The following is a 22,038-nucleotide window of genomic DNA, read 5'->3' as shown; positions in this document are numbered from 1 at the left end:
CCAAGCTGTGTAAAGGAAAGGCTGAACTATTCATGACTGTGCTAGTTGTGAGCTCAGACTGTTATGAACTTGTAACCACAGAAAAACCTCTTGGTGGGGTTTGAAGGACTGTTCCAGAGCCCTTCTTGAGCAGGGAGGGAGGGGAGGAGGGAAAACCCTGGTAAGCTTATTAGCATGTGTGTAGGTTCTTTGATTATTTTTAATGTTTTCACTGTAACACTCTCACCTTAAGAATAAATGTGCTTGCTTAGAAAGACCGGTGTGGTAATTCAACTGTGGTCAATTGCGCTGTTTATAGCGTCTGAAGAAGGAAGGCAAAGTAGGCCTGCTTAGGCAGTCTGACTTGCTGGGGAATTCTCTGTGTAGGCAGGGAGCAGTGCAGCCTAGAAAAATGCTGATCAGGAAGGAGAGAGGCACCTATCTTTGTCCAAGAGAAAGACAGCAGCCTGAAAGCAGGTGCCCTTGCTGGATCACAGAGGGGAAGTACAGGTGCAGTTGCCCTGAACTGTGAAGATTACTGATATTCTTTAACCTAGCAGACCAACAATCTAGCAGCACAAGATCCAATGGCTGGAAGTTGAAGCCAGACAAATTCAGATCAAAAGTAAGGCAACAGTGAAGGTAATTAACTACTGGAACTACTTCCCTAGAGATGTGGTGGATATGAAGTCTTTAACTCAAGATTGGATGTTTATCTAAAAGATATTCTCTATTTCATTGTCATGGCCTTTGCTATGCAGGAGGTGCCACTAGATGATCGTAATGAGTTTTCCTGGCCTTAAATCTGTTTATTAACCATTGGACCCATTTACCAAGTAAAGGGGTGGACTTTCGACATCATCGCTTTCTAAAAGATCTGCTCTCTCTCCACCAGAAGAACTGTTTGGATGTGGGAGTCACTGGGTGAAAGTCTGTGGTCTGGGCTGCGCAGGGGTCATCCTAGATTATCACAGTGGTTCCTGCTGGTCTTCCCATCTGTGAATGTAGCTGGTGGAGGAGAGGCTAATGTCTCCAGGCCATCCTGAGAGAGCAGAGTGTGGCCTCTGGTAATGTCCCAGAGATGACTGAGCCAACATACAGAGACGGGCTTGATCCTGTGTATTCCTATAAAGAGTTCTGGATAACGTCACAAACTTCAGTAACTGCAGATAAGCACCACAGCAGCGGCAGGTAGAGGGCTGACTCAGGGAAAGAAGAACATAAGCAATGTTCAATTGCATTAGTCAAATTTGTCCTCCTTTGACTCATCCAAATATAAATTCAAATGGTTCTCATGGGGCTCACTTCTCCAGCTCATTAGTCATAATGGATCAGAGCTGCATGTGTGATGCTGCGATCTCAGCATCCTTCATCCCACACATGCGGTGATACTATCAGGAGAGGATTCATCCCCACCACAGGCCACAGCAAGTGAGGGAGACTTAGCTGATCGGGGGGATAGTGAGGGATAGCTCAGTGGTTTAAGCATTGGCCTGCTAAATCCAGTGTTGTGAGTTCAATCCTTGAGGGGGCTATTTAGGGATTTGGGGCAAAAATCTGTTCGGGGATTGCTCCTGCTTTGAGCACAGGGTTGGACTAAATGACCTCCTGAGGTCCCTTCCAACCCTGAAATTCTGTGATTCACAGAGTAATAAAAAGAGGTGTCTCTATAGCAACCAACTCCTTTGGTATATTTATCTTGTGTCTCTCTGTACACTCTCAGGACTGGAGCCAAAATGACAATGTCATTTAGAGTATTTCAACAGACAAATGCACATGAATTCCCCATTTTCCTGCTCATGGATTTGGTGTTGCAGACAGGTGAACATGTACTCCCAGTGCTTTACCATGGCTAAGACGACCAATGCAAACCTTAGTTGTATTAGCAGGAGAATATAAAATAGGCTCATGGAGGTGGTGTTACCTCTGTAAACAGCATTAGTGAGACCATCAGTAAAATACCATGTCCAAGTCTGGTTCCCACACTGCAGAAAGAATGTTGACAAATTGGAAAGGGTTCAGAGAAGATCTACAAGAATGAATTGTGGTCTGGAAAACTTGCCTTAGAGATTACAGGTTTGATTCTATGAAAGGGGCAGGATTTTTTGTCAAGTGGCCAAGTATATACATGATGTCCCAAGAGCCTTTGCATGTGCTGTGACTTGGATAAACCAGGGATGATAAGCCTTTGCTCACTTGCAATGGAATTGGAGCTGCCCTGTAAAAAGTGAAGAACACATGGTTACTGGGATCTTCCTGTGTGACTGTGTGTTGCTTTAGTTTAATTGAGGGTTGTAAGAAGAACAAGCAGGAAGGAAACAGAGAGGCTACAGACAAGCACCTTCAGCAAATGCTTGAAGGCTGTTACGAGACAATGCCAGAGCCAGAGAAGGCTGGGGATCCAGACACCCCAAGGGCTGTAGTTGTTTAAGAAGGGACAGTCTCTGAAGAGGGGGTGGAATTGTTGGATACAGTGTTTTCCCCAGGAATTGAAATTAGGGGGGATGTTCGAATTTATGGGGGGGGCGGGGAGGTCAGGGCCAATGAGGGGTGAGACCCTGAGGGAAAAGGTGGGCTGTATGGCACCATAGTAAAAACAGAAAAATGTTTCATGACCATTTTATTAGATTTAACTCATGCTTTAAAATCATCACACAAATTAAAGTTGGCTACTCAAGGCTTCTATGAAGCACTACCTCTACATCCTTCTTGGTTTCTTGTTATAATTTTGCACAACTCTGTTAATGAACTACTTGAATGCAATACGTTCATCTTTGGTGTCTTCTTGTATGTCCGGTACTTCCACTCCTTCAATTGATATGCTCATTAGTTCATTCACGTGATCTGGCAGAAGGCAACTTCTTTCAGAACACACAATTCTATTCAATGATGAAAAAAAATGCTCAACTGTATCTGTTGTGACTGGGAGTAGCAAGATATGAATTCCTACTTCTTTCATCCCAGGAAACATAGCACATAGAGCAGGTCGAGCCACTAGTGATGATAAAAAAGAAGTTGAAGTCAAATCTTCATTCATTCGTCATATGATATTCCATTCTGTGTTCAAATTCTCTATTCTGTCCTGAGCACATGGCAGCCCCATTGCTGGTACTGCCTCACTCCACTCAACTGTCAGTGTTTTGTAGGACAGGGATCTGTAAAAGCTACGTAGAGCTTGAGTAGAATCTAGAAGTTGCTGTTTTAGATTTTTAAGAATAAAGTCTGTGTACTTTTTCAGTTGTCTTAAACACTTAAGGATTCAATATAAATGCCTTCATTAGTCAACTTCTGGACTGAAGTATTTGCTTCTTCCAGTACATTTTCAATGGATAGCTCTCTGATTGATCCAAATGTAGCTTCTATTGCTGGACAAAGATCTACTACTGTTGTAGCAGATGCCTGGATGGCATTGTTTAATGACCCAAGTGGTTTCAACAGTAGACTTACAGGAAAGAAAATGGCAATAGTCTTCTATGAATGTAGTATCAAAAGTAATCCACCAGCCTCACTACTTAGATCCATCCCATCTTGGTAGATACTTTCCAAAGCCAGTAATAATGGCTAGAGTAATTTTAAGACAACAGCCAAGGATCACTCATGAGAAAGCCAGAGGGTTTTCCCAGGTTGTATTAATTTGAACTTCAGTCCTAGTGTATCTTCTATATTTTCCAAGATATTCAGTCTTTATGGACTCTTGCTGAAAAAAGAATATAATGAAGACATTACATTTATAGCTTTTTAAATGTCTTTTGAAGAGTCTGCAGCTTGTACTAGCACTAGTTGGAGTAGATGGCCTCTGCAGTGTGGATAGGAGAGATTAGGGTTATACTTTTCTCTGAGCAAAGCTTGTATTCCACCATGTCTTCCAGAGAAGTTTGCAGCTCCATCAAATGCTCAAGCAGCCATCTGTTTGGGGTCTAACTGACAAGCATTTAACTCTTCTAAGATGTGGGTTGTCACAGATGCAGCCAATGTGTCTTCTATAACTTGAACATCTAGAAATACATCTACTGGCCTACCACTGACATCAAGATAACTTACACAATGGCTTAATACTTGATGCCCATTTGCATAGGTGCATTCATCAGCCATGTATGCAAATTTTTTTGAATGTGGTAAGAGAGTTCTTCACTTTTTCAAATGTTGAGTCTTTCACTGTTGCACCACATGCTTCTAGCCAGTCAGTTGAGTTTCTTGCAGAAAGATAGTGAGCATTTGCTGGTCTTGTTCAGAACCAGTGTTCAACTTCAGGATGGACAAGTCACAATAAACTTAACATTGGCCTCCAGTTTGTAGTGTGTGGTATCTCTTGCTTAAATAGAAAGTATGATGCCACAGCCATGTGTGTTCGCATGAACTGTGTTGTGTCTCCAGCATGCTTAACAGCCTCATTAATACTCACCGGTGTTGTCCTTGCTCAGTGGAGACTCAGAGTTCAGAGGTGCTTTCACATGAGTCCACCTCCCAGGTGGGGGTCAAGAAGGCACCTTGCTCGTTCCTCCAGCTGCTCACTGTTCACTCTGGCCACTGTTGTTCATTGTGCCACTGTTCACTCCATCGATCTGTTACCAATGGCCCTGCACCATCACCTTCTGCTTCCACCTGCCACTGTGATCTCTGTGAGTTGGTCTCTTGAGGTTCCACCCAGCTCTCAGTGATTTCAACTGAGCTCTCAGTGGGGAAACCTTGCTGCTAGTGCAGGCTGGGCTGTCTCTTCCACAGAAACACTGTCCCACAGCAGGTCTAAGCACTTAGACCTGACTATCAGTGATTTCAGCTGTAGCAGTCACTTAACAAAACAAAAGACTATCTATGGAGCCCAATCAGCTCTGTCTTTAAACAGTGGAGAGGGGCAGGTCAAATATTACTTGTGACTCAGGCAGACCATCAAGCAAAAACACCTGTCTCAATCCTCTCTCTTGATGCCCTCAATCAGCACAGGCTAAGTACAGTTCTACTGTCTTTTACTCATACAATAAGAATAACAACATTTCATTACCCCCCACATTCAAGTGATTTATAACCCAACCCCAGCTAAAATCTATCATTTGGGCAACACAGCTCTGTTTGCTGGATACCTAGTGTGACGGGGCAAGGCCAGATGGCTATAGTAATGTAGTGGGAGACAGATATATTACCCACAGTCTAAACAAATCCCTGTTACCAGGATAAGCAAATGGCAGCTGCTCCAGGTCAATTAAGACACTTGGAGCCAATTAAGATCTTTCCAGAAGGCAGGGAGGACAGCTAGGTTGATTGGGACACCTGAAGCCTAATCAGGGGCTGGCTGAAACTAGTTAAAAACCTCCCAGTTAGTCAGGTGGGGGTGCATGTCAGGAACTGTAGGAGGAAGCTGCGCTGTTGGAGAGACTGAGCAGTACAAACCATATCAGGTACAAGGAAGGAGGCCCTGAGGTAAGGGTAAAGTGGATATTGAGGAAGTGGGGGCTGCTGTGGGGAAGTGGCCCAGGGAATTGTATGCGTCCTATTTCTAAAAAGTCAGCTACCATAGCTGATACTATTAGGGTCCCTGGGCTGGAGCCTGGAGTAGAGGGTGGGCCCGGGCTCCCCTTTTTGCCCCCCAAATTAATCACCAAGACTGGGAGACAACAGAGACTGTGCTAGGGAGGTTAGCTTCTCCTAACCTCCCTTGCTGGCTTATGATGAAAATGGCTCAGTAGGCTGTGACCCTTGCCTCTAGAAAGAGAAGGGCTACATGGAGGGTCACAGTGAGCCTCTGAGGCTAGTGAAATCTGCGGGAAACGCAGGACCCACAGAGATAAGGACAAAGCTTTGTCACACTAGGTAGATTAGGTGTGAATGTAAATACAATCTGGTCCTGAAGCCTTTCCCACCGGCCCCCAGCTCATCACTAGCTGTCAGGGAGAGCTCATTTAGGCTGTCATAAATATAAAGGGAAGGGTAACCACCTTTCTATATTGTGACAGACCCAGACCAGTGGGGTACAGGAGTCTGGTAGAGGGCAAATATACTGGTCACTGGATGAGTAGTTTTCTGTTCCCTGAGTGACCAGAGCAGGGGCTGCACTAGAGTAATCAGGAACCTGCTAGAACCAGTTAAGGCAGGCAGGCTAATTAGGACACCTGGAGCCAATTAAGAAGAAGCTGCTAGAATCAATTAAGGCAGGCTAATCAGGGCACCTGGGTTTTAAAAAGGAGCTCACTTCAGTTTGTGGTGCGAGCGTGAGGAGCTGGGAGCAAGAGGCGCAAGGAGCTGAGAGTGAGAGGGTGTGCTGCTGGAGGACTGAGGAGCACAAGCGTTATCAGACACCAGGAGGAAGGTCCTGTGGTGAGACTAAGGAAGGTGTTTGGAGGAGGCCATGGAGAAGTAGCCCAGGGAGTTGTAGCTGTCATGCAGCTGTTACAGGAGGCACTATAGACAGCTGCAGTCCACAGGGCCGTGGGCTGGAACCCGGAATAGAGGGCGGGCCCGGGTTCCCCCCAAACCTCCCAATTGACCTGGACTGTGGGTTCTTCCAGAGGGGAAGGTCTCTGGGCTGTTCCCCAACCCACATGGTGAATCTCTGAGGCAAGAAAATCCGCCAGTAAGCGCAGGACCCACCAAGATAGAGGAGGAACTTTGTCACAATATACAGTACTATAAAATCCCTCCTGGCCAGAGGCACAAAATCCTTTTACCTGTAAAGGGTTAAGAAGCTCAGGTAACCTAGCTGGCACCTGACCAAAAGGACCAATAAGGGGACAAGATACTTTCAAATCTGGGGAGGGGGAAAAGGCTTTGTTTTGTCTGTCTGTTCTGTGCGCTTGCTGGAGACGGATCAAGAAGGCAAGCAATCCAACTCTATTAGAATTAATAAGTAATAATAAGGAAATGCGTTAGCTTACTTTTATTTTGTCTTGTGATTTTCCGTGTCTAGAGGGAGGTTTATCCCTGGATTTGTAACTTTAAGGTTTTGCCTAGAGGGGAGATCCTCTATGTTCTTGAGTCTTTTGTTATTCTGTAAAGTACTTACCATCCTGATTTTACAGAGGTGATTCCTTTACCTTTTCTTTAATTAAAATTCTTCTTTTAAGAACCTGATTGATTTTTCATCGTTTTAAGATCCAAAGGTTTGGGTCTGTGTTCACCTGTACCAAGTTGTGAGGATATTATTCTCAAGCCTCCCCAGGAAAGGGGGTGAAGGGGCTTGGGGGGATATTTGGGGAAGGTAGGGCTCCAAGTGGCCCTCCCTAAATATTTGTTTAAATCACTTGGTGGTGGCAGCGTTACATAATCCAAGGAATAGGGGAGTTTTTAACCTAAGCTATAGAAATAAACCTAGGGGGTCTTTCATCCGGGTCCCCACATCTGTACCCCAGAGTTCAGAGTGGGGAGGGAACCCTGACATAGGCTTTGCTTACAAATCATAATTTAAAATGAATGCACTGACATTGTCATAAAAAACAACAGCTGTATAAGGAAGCTAGTCTATGTTCATGCTTTTCAGATCTATTATACTTTTTCAGATATACGTATTTTATCATACACGTTATATGCTTTTAAAGTGTGTATTAATGTTTCAATTTCAATTCAAATTTCCAAACAATCACTAAATTGGCAACACTGCATGTAACTAGTTCACAAAACTGTGGAGGGGTGGGGGTTGGGAAAATTCAGGGTGTGTGTGTAGGGAAATCCCTGGTTGGATAGTTGCTGGGGAGCTATCCAGGAAAGCAGACTGAGACAGGCACCTGCTGGAGGGGCTGAAGAAGCCAGGCCCACTGTCTCCATTCCAGGGTGCTAGGGCTTAAGGGAAGAGAGATGTGTGCGCAGGCTGCTTGGTGTCTTAAAATCCTTTTTATCTAAATGCTGTTCCTACTGGTAAGTAAACAACTCCAGGAGAGACAACAACACAGGGCCTGGCACCTGGGGGGTGCAATCGGAGAGATCAGGGAGGGGACAGAGGTGCAGCCAGGCCTGAGCCATGACCATTTTCATCCACAGATCTCAAAGCACCTTAAATGTTATCCCCCTTTTTACAGATGGGAAAATGGAGGCGTGAAAACATGATATGATCTGTCTAAGGTCTCCTAGGAAGGCTGTGGAAGAGCCAGGAACATAGACAAGGTCTCCTAACTCGCAGGCCTGCACCTCTACCTACTGGCCTCTCACTGGGTGTAAAAACTAGGCTGGGGAGGCTTCAAGTTGAGCACCCAAAACTGGAGGCCCCCCACAGTCCCCAGTTCCACAGGGCTGTCCCGCTTTGACTGCCAAGCCCCTTGTCCCTGTCCCTTGTTCCTGCATTCTGTGGCACCTGCAGGTATGTGCATGTTGAACATGATGTGTACCATTGGCAAGGGTAGTGCTTGGGCTCAGAGATGGGGAACTCATAGAGGGGCAGTAACACTGTACTTGGGGAGACCAGGCTGGAAGGTGGGGGCTGAGCCTGGCACAGACTCAGTGGGCAAGGTGCTGGGACCAGTGGCTGCAGCAGGGATGGAGCCACAAGAATTGGGGATGATGCCTTGGAGAATCCCAGCTCCCTTGTGCTGGGGTTGGTGGCTGCTGTGGTCTGGATCTGCTCCATTCTTGGCAGGTGATTCTGCTGCATCCCACTTTAGCGACTTGAATTGTAGGGAGGTATACAAAGGCCACTTGTGAAATGTATCCATAGGATGGAGGCACTAAACACTGCACTATGCATGCCTGGGAAAGGGTTTCAGGAGTGCCCCACCCAGGCACTACACTGCACCATGCATGCCTGGGAAAGAGACACGGGAGTATCCCTTCTACACACTACACTGCACTGGGTATACCTGGGAAAGAGACATGCGAGTGCCACTCCCTCCCAGGCACTACACTGCACCATGCACACTTGGGAAACAGACATGGGAGTGCTTTTCCCAGGCACTAAATACTGCATGGTGTACACCTGGGAAAAACACACCAGAGAGCCCCCTCTCAGGCACTGCACTGCAACATGCATGCCTGGGAAAGAGACACAGGAGTGCCCCCTCCCAGCCACCACACTGCACTGGGTACACCTGGAAAAGGGACATGGGAGCGCCTCCCCCAGGCATTAAGCACTGCATCATGAATGCCTGGGAAAGAGACACAGGAGTGCCCACCCCCAGCACTAAGCACTGCACTGGGTACACCTGTGAACGAGACACAGGAGTGCCCCAGCCAGACACTACACTGCACCATGCACACCTGGGAAAGAGACATGGAACTGCTTTTCCCAGGCACTAAGCACTGCACCATGTACACCTGGGAAAGAGACACGGCAGTGCCCCCCCCAACCCGGTCAGGTGCTGGGGAAGTGCCACCACTCTCCCCGATATTGCCTAAAGCTGGGGCTCTCTTGTCCAGTGAAAATCTCAGGTCTTGCAGCTGGCCTGTGGCAAGGGGTGCTGAGGGAAGCCTTACCAGTGGCTCCACAGCCATTCTAGTGCACTGGTGGGAACAGGGTAGAAGAGAGAGGCAGGAGTTGCTGAGCTGTCAATGCTCTGGAATTGCCCATAGGACATGATACAGCGCTGCCTGATTGAAAGGCCAGTTAGCTCACATCTTTTCCATGTGGCAGAGACACACCAAGGTGTGGAGTATGGCCAAGAGGAAAGCATGAGACTTGCTCATTTCCCACGATACTCAGATATCTCCAACCCTCCCCAGCTTGAACTGCACACCCTTCCTGCCAAGAGGCAGGCTTGTGGAAACTCAGTAGAGTGGAGTGCCTCTCCCCAGCAGCTTGCAAGAGAACAACCTTTTCTCCACAGCCCTGACCAGCTTCCCACAGGGCCCATCTTTTGTCTCAGCTGGGTTCAGGCCTTTGTCTGGTTTGTTTGCTGAACCCTAGAGAAAAATCATAGAATCATAGAAGACTAGGGTTAGAAGAGACCTCAGGAGGTCATCTAGTCCAACCCCCTGCTCAAAGCAGGACCAACCCCAACTAAATCATCCCAGCCAGGCTTTGTCAAGCCGGGCCTTAAAAACCTCCAAGGGTGGAAATTCCACCATATCCCGAGGTAACCTATTCCAGTGCTTCATCACCCTCCTAGTGAAATAGTATTTCCTAATATCCAACCTACACCTTCCGCACTGCAACTTGAGACCATTGCTCCTTGTGCTGTCATCTGTCAACACTGAGAATAGCCTAGCTTCATCCTCTTTGGAACCCCACTTCAGGTAGTTGAAGGCTGCTATCAAATCCCCCCTCATTCTTCTCTTCTGCAGACTAAATAATCCCAGTTCCCTTAGCCTCTCCTTGTAAGTCATGTGCCCCCAGCCCCCTAATAATTTTCTTTGCCCTCTGCTGGACTCTCTCCAATTTGTCCACATCTTTCTGTAGTGGAGGGCCCCAAACTGGATGCAATACTCCAGATGTGGGCTCACGAGTGCCGAATAGAATCATTCCCTCGATCTGCTGGCAATGCTTCTACTAATGCACCTCTTCCCCCTTCCTCTGCAGGCGCAGCAGCCACCTCAGCCTGCCCCCGGTGCCGCTCCCTTGTAGCCGGCTGTGGCAGCGGCCAGCGAGGGAGCACAGCGCGGAGCTGCAGGGGGCAGCCACCCACTGCCCAGGGCAGGCAAGGATGCTCAGAGGAGGCACACGGGGGCGGCAGGTGGGGCAGGGGGAGAGACCCAGTCTCAAACATTGGTGGAGCCCTGAATTTGCTGGAGCCCGGGAACCACGAGCCCATACAACTCACCGCCCCTGTTTATCCCTACCCTCCAGCGGAGTGTCATCCACAAACTTTTGATAGATTTCTTTTAAGCGTAAGAGAAAATAAATGGAAAAATCCCACAAAATTAATCGGTCTTTGAAAACCTGATTCTCTGACACCTTCTACTGTCCCCACATCTTGGAGATCTTATCTATGGCCAGTCAGCAATACTCCATCTTTTGCAATATGGGAAAGTCCCCTGTAGTTCTCCTCCATCCTATAGAGATTCTACATCACGGACCTGTAATTTCTGGTAAGATTTTTTTCAGAGTATCCTTTTTTCCTGGCTCAGATGTCAATCTCTTCCTCTTTTTCCCTTGTGTGGGCAAAAATGGGGTTCTGACTGGCTGGCCTGGGTTGGCTGGCTGGCTGGCAAAAATGATGCTGGCCTGTGGGTGAGGCTATGAGAGACCCAGGCTGGAGGCAGCAGGGCACTGAGAATTCTAACTCACTTCTGCAACAGGACCCACTGCAGCCTCTTGGTGTTTTTTTCCTGGAATTGGGAACTGCATCTTGAAAGCAAAATGTGCAAGGGACTTGCTGCATTGCCAGCCACTTGCTTACAAAGGTAGGTTGCATTTTGGAGCATTGCTATTTCTAATGGTCCAGAACTATATGGATCTATTGCACTGTTTGTCTACGTGAGGTTTGAGGCAGAAATGTTACAATTTAATTTGATTTCTCTCCAAAACTGATGATTGTTTAAGGATTTTCTTTTCCTTTAGCTTGAACTTGAATTGCATCATGCTTCTTTGTTGAGTATTGTGAATTCTAAACCCATTCTAGCCATAAGCACAAAGCAATTCCCTGCATTCATATACTTTGCTATCCTTCCTTATGCTGCCTTTTTTTTTCAAGGTTTATATAATTCTTGTTCCCCAGAAGAGGGGAGATATTTTCTCTCATACTGAAATGACCATCTGCCTGGCTCGTCGCTCAGACTATATCACCCCTTGGCATCCCTTCACCAATTCAGCAAACACAACCATGTGCCCTGCCCTGCCCTTCAGAGCCTAGCTCTGACCCTCCCATCCCACCTGTGATCCTACCGCACGGTGGACTCTGTCCTTCGTGCCTCAGCCGTGCCACCCTTGTTGCCCAATTGCCTTTTTCTCCCACAATCACTGCAGGCCACCCTGTAGGAGGGGCATATCTGCGATGGAGGAATCTGTGAAATGTTGCCCCCTCCCCTTGTCCTCCTTCAAATCCTTCTGAGGCCTTCCCTCTATCCTAATCTATACAGGAAATTGCCACCGACAATGGTGTGGAAAATGGTTTTGGAAGCCACAAATATTTTGTTTACTTTAAATTGAACCCTCTCCTCCCCAAATGGCAGGAAATTTTGACAAAAATGAAAAAAAATTGCAAGAAAAGTAATTGGATTTTTAGCCTTCTCAACCCAGGAGTCCCTGGCCCATTGTTCAGATAGCTGAGTGACCCATGGATAGTGCGTGTGGGCTGCTTCCCTTTGGGCTCGTCCCTAAAGAAGAGAACAGCCAGCTCTCACCTCTAGTTACTCCTGTAGTTCAAGCAATACAGCAGAGGGATCAATACCGGGGAGGGAGAGGAGTTAGTTCAGTGCCAATGTGGACACAAAACCAAATGGATATAAACTGGCCATCAACAAGTTTAGGCTTGAAATTAGATGAAGGTTTCTACCCATCAGAGGAGTGAAGTTCTGGAACAGCCTTCCAAGGGGAGCAGTGGGAGCAAAATACCTAACTGGTTTCAAGACTGAGCTTGATAAGTGTATGGAGGGGATTGTCTGATGGGACTGCCTAGTGACTGCTAGCAGCAAATATTACCAACTGCTGGTGATGGGACACTAGATGGGGAGGGCTCTAAGTTACTACAGAGGATTTTTTCCCAGGTGTCTGGCTGGTGGGTCTTGCTCACATGCTCAGGGTCTAACCGATCACCATATTTGGGGTTCAGGAAGGAATTTCCCCCCACATCGGATTGGCAGAGACCTGGGGGGGTTTCGCTGTCCTCTGCAGAGTGGGGCATGGGTCACTTGCAGGTTTAAAATAGTATAAATAGTGGATTCTCTGTAACTTGAAGTCTTTAAGCCATGATTTGAGGACTTCAGTAACACAGCCAGCGGTTAGGGTCTATTTCAGGAATGGGTGAGGTTCTGTGGTCTGCAATGTGCAGGAGCTCAAACTAGATGATCACGACGGTCCCTTCTGACCTTAAAGACTATTAGTCTAAACAGGCAAGGTCTCTGCTGTGGAGTCAAACCCTGTTAATGAACAAAAAGACAAACACTGTGTTGAAGTGGAGCTAATGGTGAAAGTAAAAATATAGTGGACCCAAATAATGACAACCTATTGCAGAATTACCCCTGGAGCAATGTTTGTGACAGCACCTCTGCTTAGAGCAAGCGCCCCCCCACTTGATCTTCCTCAGTCAGCCTGCTTGATTGTCCATCCTTTAGTTTTGCTAACATGACTTGTTTGGCTGTTTTATTTCCTTTAGCATGTGGTCAGATCAAAAAAGTGACTGTAAAAAACAACATTGTGTTTATTTGATCAGTGACCCTCAGCTCACAGTTGTTTGGTTTATAAAGTGCAAGGTCACTAAGTGCACTCAGCCTTGGATGGACAGGAAACTGGCTCTGTTTGTTCTGCCGCACACATCAACCTCAATAATAAAAGCCCAAATCTGGAGTGGTGTTGAGGTGATGAAGTCAACTGCAAGTGCAGAAATTCAGCCCAGAGATTCTGCAATCAGCTGATTCCTTTGATGAGGCTCCAAGCAGGATGGAACTCAGCTTGCTCTGCTATAAATGAATTGGCTCATCAAAGTGGAAGGACAGCCTTGCTGTTAGGATGCAGAAACTCTGAGTTCATTTCCTGGCCTTTCCACAGATTCCCTTTGTGACATTTAGAAGCTCTGTGCCTCCATTTCCCCATCTCACAGGATGTTGTGAGGGTCAGCTCATTAGTGTATCCACAGTGCTCATGTGGTAGGATTCTGAGAAGCCATGTAAGTAAAGTGTCAAAGTCAGACTCAGGACTCACAATTTGTCTGACCACTCTGTTTATTAGCAAAAGCGCTCTGCTAATACACCCAGATAATGTGAGTGCCATGCAAGGCCCAAACTACCTTATTTATACAGATAAAAAGGGCGCGAACTTAACCAGATGACAAAGGGAGCAGAACTGATAAGTTTACCTGGGGCTAGACACACATCTTATTTCCTTATTAACTCTTACAGATCCCCTGTTAATGTCCCACCATCGGCTTAAGTGGACCCATTGTTCAATACCTTAATGTTTCTCTTCCTGTCAACTTTATCTCAACATTCCTCATTCCTGCTTAAAGGAACATACAGCATTTCTTTAATCCATTCTACTTTTACAATATAATTCATTCTACTTTCACAAAAGTAACTGTGTCAGACCTGGTTTGCCAATAAACAGATAGAGTGGCCTTGAATATGCACAGAGCTGATGAAAGGGCCTTTGTTACATAATTGTGATACTTTTCTGAGTATAACTACATTTTATATTTCAAACGAAATAATAACAAATAAAACCTCTTCTATTGCAGTGATCTCCTAACAGGCAGCTAATCAAGCAACTTATTATAAGCTGCAATAATCATATTTGTTATACTGTTGAAAGTCCAGTTCACTGAATGTAAGATCCCACTTGCTTCAATTCCTATGTTAATGCCATTTGTCCAAAACAGAAGAAGTGAATACTGACAAGTGATGCATCAGGGTTGGACATGCAGAGCTGAAATGGGCCAGTAATACTGAGGAGTTCTAAACTCATAGACTAATAGACTTTAAGGTCAGAAGGGGACCATCATGATCAAATAGTTTGACCACCTGTGCATTGCAGGCCACAGAACCTTGCCCATAAGCTGTTTCATTTTGCACGAAGACCCTGCCTTTTGGCTCTTAATAATAATAGCCTTTATCAATGGTTTCTTGGTTTCTTTCTTCCAGTGCAAAAGATATGAAGCATCATCTGGATTTCTTACTGCAGAAGCCTGGTTCATGTGAGCACAGCTCTTCCCACAGCAAGAAGGAGAAAATGGCTCCACCCCAGAGGTAAGAGAAAAGCCGGAGGCAGGAATGGCAGGGCCTGATGCTGGCAGGGAGAGTTTGCTCCTTCATTACAGTAGTTCACTAACATTCCTGGTGGTGTTGCTGCAGGACAGCAGCGGGCAGAACACTGGGCTAGGTGGATATGGTATGTCCCAGGACAGAAGGGAGCAGCACAAAGGGCTAGGTGGAGATGGTACATCCCAGGTAGGGTTGCCAACCCTCCAGGATTGGCCTGGATTCTCCAGGAATTAAAGATTAATCTTTAATTAAAGATTATGTCATGTGATTACATCTCCAGGAATACATCCAACCAAAATTGGCAACCCTAGTCCCAGGATGCAGGGGGCTGCACACAGGGCTAGGTGGTTATGATACGTCCCAGGACAGAAGGGGGCAGCACACAGAGCTAGGTGGATATGATATGTCCCAGGACAGAGGGGGCAGCACACATGTCCTGGTACGGAGGGGGCAGCACGCAGGGCTAGGAGGTTATGGTACATCCCAGGACAAAGGATGCAGCATGCCGGGTTCTGTGAACCATTGGCCTATTGTGGTGTGTCAATTCTATGTTCTTTATGCCTTTAGCCAAATTAACAGTACCCCCTACAGTCTCAGGAAATCACCCATTTGGATTCACTGACTTAACCCTAAATGCCAATCTGTACTCAGTGCTCCTGAGAGAGGCAAACAACCCCAAACTCTACCCAAGTCCATAACGACCATCTCTGGGGAAATTTCCCCAGCCCCTTCTAGTGATGTGTGATGTGTTGTGCATGTGAACTAGACTCTCCATAGATCTCTACCTGAACCCGTCTGTCTCAGAAGATCAGTAATAGCCATGGGAGGGGCGTTCATCCCAGTGATATGGAGTGGGTCAGTGCATTTAGGGACAGAGAAGTGTTGGTGGTGATGTACTGGAGGGCTAAGTGAAAGTCCTAGGTTAACTCCACACTCCATCTATCCCTTTGTCCCCTCCTAGGGTTAGCCACAAGGAAGTCCAGAAATGGGCTGACTGTTTGGAGAACCTGATACATCATAACAGTAAGTAGATGGGGCTGCTGTGCTGGAGGGATCTGGGGAGAGATCATATTCTGTACTGTTGACTATTTGGCACGATGAGTGATCCCACAGGCTGGTGCCACATGGTACAACTGCAGGCTCAGAGTTCAATGCTTTCACTCACTTCCTCCAGCAACACACATCCAGCTAGCTCCTGCCAGACACTGCCATTGGGGCAGGGGCGGCTCTATGTATTTTGCCGCCCCAAGCACGGCAGTCAGGCAGCCTTCGGCGGCATGCCTGTGGGAGGTCCGCCGGTCCCGCACCTTCGGCGTACCTGCCGCCGAATTGCCACCAAAACCGCGGGACCAGCGGACCTCCCGCAGGCATACCGCCAAAGGCAGCCTGACTGCCGCCCTCACGGTGACTGACAGGCCGCCCCCCATGACTTGCCGCCTCAGGCACGCGCTTGGTGCGCTGGTGCCTGGAGCCACCCCTGCATTGGGAAAGGTTACAGGCACAGAGGGCAGTGGAGCTGTAGTGGAGACAGGTTCCACTGCATGTAGACATGGCAGAAGGCAGACTCAAGGACTGGTGGTGGCTATGAGAACAGCCCATGGTATTCGCACTGAACTATCCCTTATTGGTAAAGCAGCACATGCTCTGAGGAAGTTGGGAGCAGATGAAATCCCATCCTCAGGCTGTGTGGGGAACTCAAGGGACCCACAATTTCCCAAACCTGGTGGGAGTGGCTCTGCCTTGGTCCCAGACCGTGGTCAGTGTCAGCTCTGCTGCTGACCCCAGCATGTCTCACATTTCTGTCCTATTCCTATTCACCCTGAAAGAAGGCAAATGTTGAGCCAAAGTCATCCCTGACACAATTCCACTGAACTCAGCTGTGTTAAACCAGAGTGAATTTGGACAATCTCATTTCCTGGCCTCACAAGTTTGTCTCAGCGCTCAGCTCTGGTTGTTTTCCTGGGGCCAGTTCCAAAGAACTCACCCCTGTTGGCCTTTTGTGGGCATGCGGCCAGGACTTGTGTAGTTCCAGGCCTTCCTGAAGTTTTTTCTCAGAGTAAAGCTTGTCATGGGTGACATGAAGGTCAGGCAGTGAGGGACACATCTCCAGCTGCTCAAGTAGGAGCCCCTCTTACCCTGTGCTGCAGCCCCTGGGCTCTGTGCCACCAGGCCAGAAAGGTTCCCAGGCCTGGAATCACACACTGTGCATTAATGGCCTGCCTGGGGTCAGCTGGGATAGGGTCTATCTGTGTGCTCCTGTCAGCTGCCCCAGGAAAGATCACTGCTTGGAAGCTGGTGCCTGAGGAGCCATGCTGTTTGGCTGCCCCTTGAGGCCTCCCCTCGCCAGCCATTTGCCAGCTCTGGAAATCCCATGAGGAAGGCCAAGCCGAACATGCAGCCTCTGCAGTGAGGAGCTGCTGTCTCTGGATTTCTGTGCAGCAGCCCATTGGCTACTTGGGATCACCCTAACACAGCTAAGAGAAGCTAGCGGCCGAGGGGACTCACCTGCTTCCTATTGCTTTCATCCCATCTGCAGGTGGGCTGGCTGCTTTCCAGGCTTTCCTCAAGTCTGAGTACAGCGAGGAGAATATTGAGTTCTGGGTGAGCTGCAAGGAGTACAAGAAAACCAAATCGCCAGCCAACCTTAGCCCCAAGGCCAGGAAGATTTACAATGAGTTCATCTCTGTGCAGGCTACTAGAGAAGTAGGTGCAGCACCCTCTGGAGAACCCTCAGCCTCAGGGCTAAGCAGAGTGGGCAGCTGGCCCTACAACAGCACTTCTGAGAATGTGGCTCCGGCTCTTCAGAGAGGTGGGAGAGGGGCTTTGCTGTGTGGACAAAATGCCAGTCAAAAGTGCAGCTGAAATATGCCACTTTCACTGCTTTAAATGAGCTCTTCTCAGAGGGGCTCAATCCCCATCCTTATGCACTCCAAATGCCAAAACAAGGAGTAGAGGACCAGATGAAGGGAGGTTCCCCATGCGCGTTCCATGCAACTGAAAGAATCTATCCCAGGGACATGCCACCCCACCCCTAGTGGATGATCCTTGTTCACTGTCCCAGAGAAGAGAAAGTACCCCTTCCTGACCCCAGACTTGGGGATCCACTCATGCAAATAATCCTATTTGTAGCCGGAGATCCCACTGAGGTCCAAGCAGCCCCCCTTTACTTCCACTGAGTGCTGACTGAGTGGATTCTGCAGTGAGACCCAGCCCTCTCTTGGTGCATTTAACAGACTAGCTGGGAAATATCTGGAGCAAACCCTGGCTCTCCATTCCTTGCCTGGCTGCTTCCAGACCAGCCTGTACTAATCTCTCCCTCCCTTCTACAGGTGAACTTGGATTCCTGCACATGGGAAGTGACCAGCCACAATGTTCTCAAGCCCACCCTGTCGTGCTTCGACGAGGCTCAGAAAAAAATCTTCATCCTCATGGAGAAGGATTCTTACCGCTGCTTCCTCAAATCTCGCTTCTACCTCGACTTGGTCAGTCCACCTGCAACTACTTGTGGGACTCAGAACCACAAAAGAGCTACGTCTCCTGCCTTAGCCTGCTTCTCCCCTCTGGTCTCTCAGTACGCTTAGCTCTGAGCAGGGAGCAGGCAGGTCTTCTGGGACTCTCTGGGGATGCATGACAGCAAAGCACTCCTTGGCATGAAACACTGTTGCCAAGAGCTGCTTAAGGTCCTCACCTGTACCCACTATCTAACTCCAGCCACCACTAGTTTGAGCATCAAAACGTGTCATCTACATCAGTATGTGAGCCCCTGAACACAGGTTTCCTGACACTCAAAGTCAATGGCAACGTTAAGGGTTTGAGCATCAGATGTGCACTGTGTTCTTTCCATGTGTCACCAGCATACGTATGTGGCTCCCAAAGCACTTCGGTGCAGGCCCTGCTCAGCAGTGCTTTATTACCAAGGCCCTATGCCTGTGTGGGTGACCTGTGACCTGTATACCCAGCAAGGGGGTCTGAGGGGACAACCACACTCCCTGGACATGTCCTTGTGCATGTGTATCTGCTCTCTCCTGCAGTTGCCAACTCCCGACATGTTTAGATGCCTGCAACATGAGGCTCATGGCTGCGGTCCCTGTGTCACCTCTAGGGTAAGCAAAGAGATAGACAAGAAACACTGCATCTCCCTGACTCATCCAGGCAGGCAGGAGCCAGCTCAGGAGAAGGCCTGTTGGACACAGAAAAACCGTGGCACAATGCCCAGGCTGTGCCATTGCGTGGGCCTTAGGACCATGCAGGCTGTGGTTTGCTTGTACCCTGGCAGTGCTCCTTTCTGAGGCACCGTGTGTGTGTGGAGAGAAATATGCATCATTGCTGAACCTTGGTTTATTATCTCACCTCATTTTCAGAGTCTCCAGATTATCCAGGGTTTCTCCTTCTGGGTGTGGTGTTCTGTCCCATCTAGTGGCACTCAGACCACTTAGCGAGAGAGTTAAATGAGCCTGCTCTACAGCCTTAGCTAAGAGCTAGTTGGCTTTTAGCTCATGTGGTAGAGGCTCACGCACTAAGCTCCAGAGATCCCCAGTTTGATCGCGCCCACCGATAACCGGGGTCTGCTCACACCTGCTTACAGCTGGGCATGGGGAGATGTTACATCATTGGCAAGTCAATTCAGGAACAGTTCCAAGTTTATGTTAAAGGGTGACTGTAGCGAGGCGGTGGGATACTCCACAGCCCCGCGGAGGGACAAGCCTCCCCTAGCACCAACATGGGCGGAGCCAGTGGGTCCTGTGTCCGCCCCCCAGAGGTCACGGCGCAGGACAGGAAGTAGAAAAGCCCCGCTGCAAAGCTCAGTGGAAAGCCAGCCGCCGGAGAGGCCAGATGCCTGTGGCCTAGCTCTGGGTTGGGGAACGCCGGCAGGCTGCAGCCGACCCAAGGACTGGCCAGGCCAGCCGAGCCTACTCCTCGCCTGCTACCCCGAGGAAGAGCCATGCCTACCCCTCGCCAGCAACCCCGAGGAGGAGCCACGCCTACCCTTCGCTAGTTACCCGGAGGAACCGATGGTGCTGGAAACCGCCGAGGACGCCAGCCAAACCCAGGTACCTTACGAGGGGGAGTCCGGAAGTAGCCCGGGGGCAGCCGACCCTGGCCTGAGCTCCTGACTGTGTGTTTGCTGCCCCGCCCTGACCTAGGGCCAGGGCTCATATTGAACTATTGGCTCAGCCCCTGCTTAAGGGCCTGAGCTCCTGACTGTGTGTTTGCTGCCCCGCCCTGACCTAGGGCTTGGGCCCAGAGCGACCTAGTGCGAGGTGGTGGGATACCTCACAGCCCCGCGGACGGACGAGCCTCAGCCGAGCCCTTCTACAGTGACCATCAGATTATACATTGTCAGTCTAACAAACCCACCCCCTGCCATGCCTCCGAGAAGCAGACCAACTCTCTGCCGCTGCAGGTTTACTTCGGGCCCCTGAGCCAGCCTGGACACTGGAGCCACCCAGCCTGTTTCCCTTCCCATCTTCCCTGTGGAATGATGCTGCAGCAACTGCATGGAACAAACCACCCGAAAGCATTGCTAAAAGTTTTGTGAAATCTTTCCCTCCCAGTCCCCTAAATCTGCACACTGGGTGTAACACCCAGAGAGAGCCCCTTGAATGGGGTCTGTGCTGTCCTGGATTGCCCAGCCCCCTACAGGGCCTATGCCCAGAGACATTGAGGGGGAGATCTGCTGCTGGGGGGGAGGCACACAGGAAATACTGGAAAATGCTCCTTTTTCTATTCTTTGATCTGAGTTAGTGTATCTAATGTTGTCAATGCTGCTTGTTAATATCACTGAGGTGTCATGTCAGAGTCTGTCTACAGTGCACTTAGACACCCGCTGCAGGCCTGTGCCAGCTGAGCCAGGCTGTTTAACTACAAAGTCAATATTCAGGCTCAGGCTGGAGCCAGGGTTCTAGGACCCTGAGAGGTGAGAGCTGCAGCCTGATCCCCAGGAGCCTGAGTCAGCTGGCGTGGGTGTAGACAGACCCCCCAGGGCTACTGAAAAGCAGCAATCTGTCCAGCATGTGTGGGGCAGGGATGTCTCTATTTCTCCTTTAGACTGTATGGCTGGAATTGGCCTTCAGCCAAGAGCAGGGCATGGGACTTTCGTTGGCTTCCAACGGAGCCCCCTGCAGCAGATTTGGCACTTTGGTGCAGTGGCACCAAGCAGCCTCTGCACTGTCCTTGTTGGCTGGGGGTTCAGGGAATTTCTCTTGCACAGCTGGTCACATTTGTTTTGAGCATGTGACCTGCGCCTCCCCTTCCCTGTATGTTACATCCTCATCCCTCACCTGATCCCACTGTGAGGCCAGCTCTGGGTTCCCTCTGCTCTGCCTGCTTTGGGGGTGGCATTCGTGTTGAGTGTTCACTGGAGGGAGAGTCTGGGAAGCCAGACAGCAACGGTCACACAGAAAGAAAGTCTCTCTTAACACCACTAGGTATTGTGTTCTTATTGTATTTCTGAAGCACACACTGACCTGTTTGTTGGGTGAATGGATGGACATGCTTGTCTGTGATCTCAGTCAGTTCTATACCTGTCAAGCATGTTGCTAACTGTGTTTCTTCCTAGTACCTAAAATTCCTGATACATCTTGCAATGAAATGTATAAATACTTTACTAAGAATAAATAAATTCTAAATAAAATAGTTTGCATTAAACACCAATCCAAAATGGCATACATGTGTACGCCAGTGATTAAATTCACTGGCTACAAAATATACCAAACAACATCATGACAGATAGACTTTGACTTCTCCCAGCATCTCTGACATCCAGTCACTAGAGGCAAAAGCAGCATCCACTAATTGCTTGCTTTGTAAAGTATTGTGTGTGTAGCACAGGCCAGAGTCTGACCTCCTGTGTAGCACAGGCCAGAGAAATGCCCCAGAATAATTTCTAGAGCAGAGCTTTCAGAAAAACATCCACTCTTGATTTAAAAATTGGAGAATCCACCACAACTCTTGCTAAATTATTCCAGTTGTTAATTATTCTCATTGTTAAAAATGTACATCTTATTTCCAAACTGATGTCTAACTTCATCTTCCAGCCGTTGAATCATGTTGGACCTTTCTCAGCTACACTGAAAAGCCCTTTATTAAATATTTGTTCCCTGTGTTGGAACTTATAGATTGTAAGTTGGCGTGTCCATCTCTCCGCTTCCGTCTCTAAGGGAGGCCATGCCTCCTCGTGGGCTGGTCTACACTGGGGGGGTGATCGATCTAAGATACGCATCTTCAGCTACATGAATAGCGTAGCTGAAGTCGAAGTACCTTAGATCGATTTACCTGGGGTCCACACGGCGC

General features: G+C 48.4%; 1 protein-coding gene across 1 annotated transcript; it reads left to right on the top strand.

Moving 5' to 3' along the window:
• The first annotated feature begins 11,191 nt into the window (after positions 1-11,191).
• On the top strand, positions 11,192-18,326 carry RGS4 (regulator of G protein signaling 4). Its single transcript, XM_026656192.1, has 5 exons — positions 11,192-11,235; positions 14,626-14,730; positions 15,707-15,768; positions 17,282-17,448; positions 18,075-18,326. The coding sequence occupies exons 1-5, from the start codon at positions 11,192-11,194 to the stop codon at positions 18,324-18,326; spliced, it is 630 nt and encodes a 209-aa protein (XP_026511977.1).
• The last annotated feature ends 3,712 nt before the right edge of the window (positions 18,327-22,038 follow it).

Source organism: Terrapene carolina, unplaced genomic scaffold, assembly GCF_002925995.2.
Source record: "Terrapene carolina triunguis isolate 2854851 unplaced genomic scaffold, T_m_triunguis-2.0 Scaffold212, whole genome shotgun sequence".
In the NCBI taxonomy this organism is placed as follows: domain Eukaryota; kingdom Metazoa; phylum Chordata; order Testudines; family Emydidae; genus Terrapene; species Terrapene triunguis.
The sequence above is the reverse complement of the archived record's forward strand: the minus strand, read 5'-3'. Positions and strand labels throughout refer to the sequence as shown.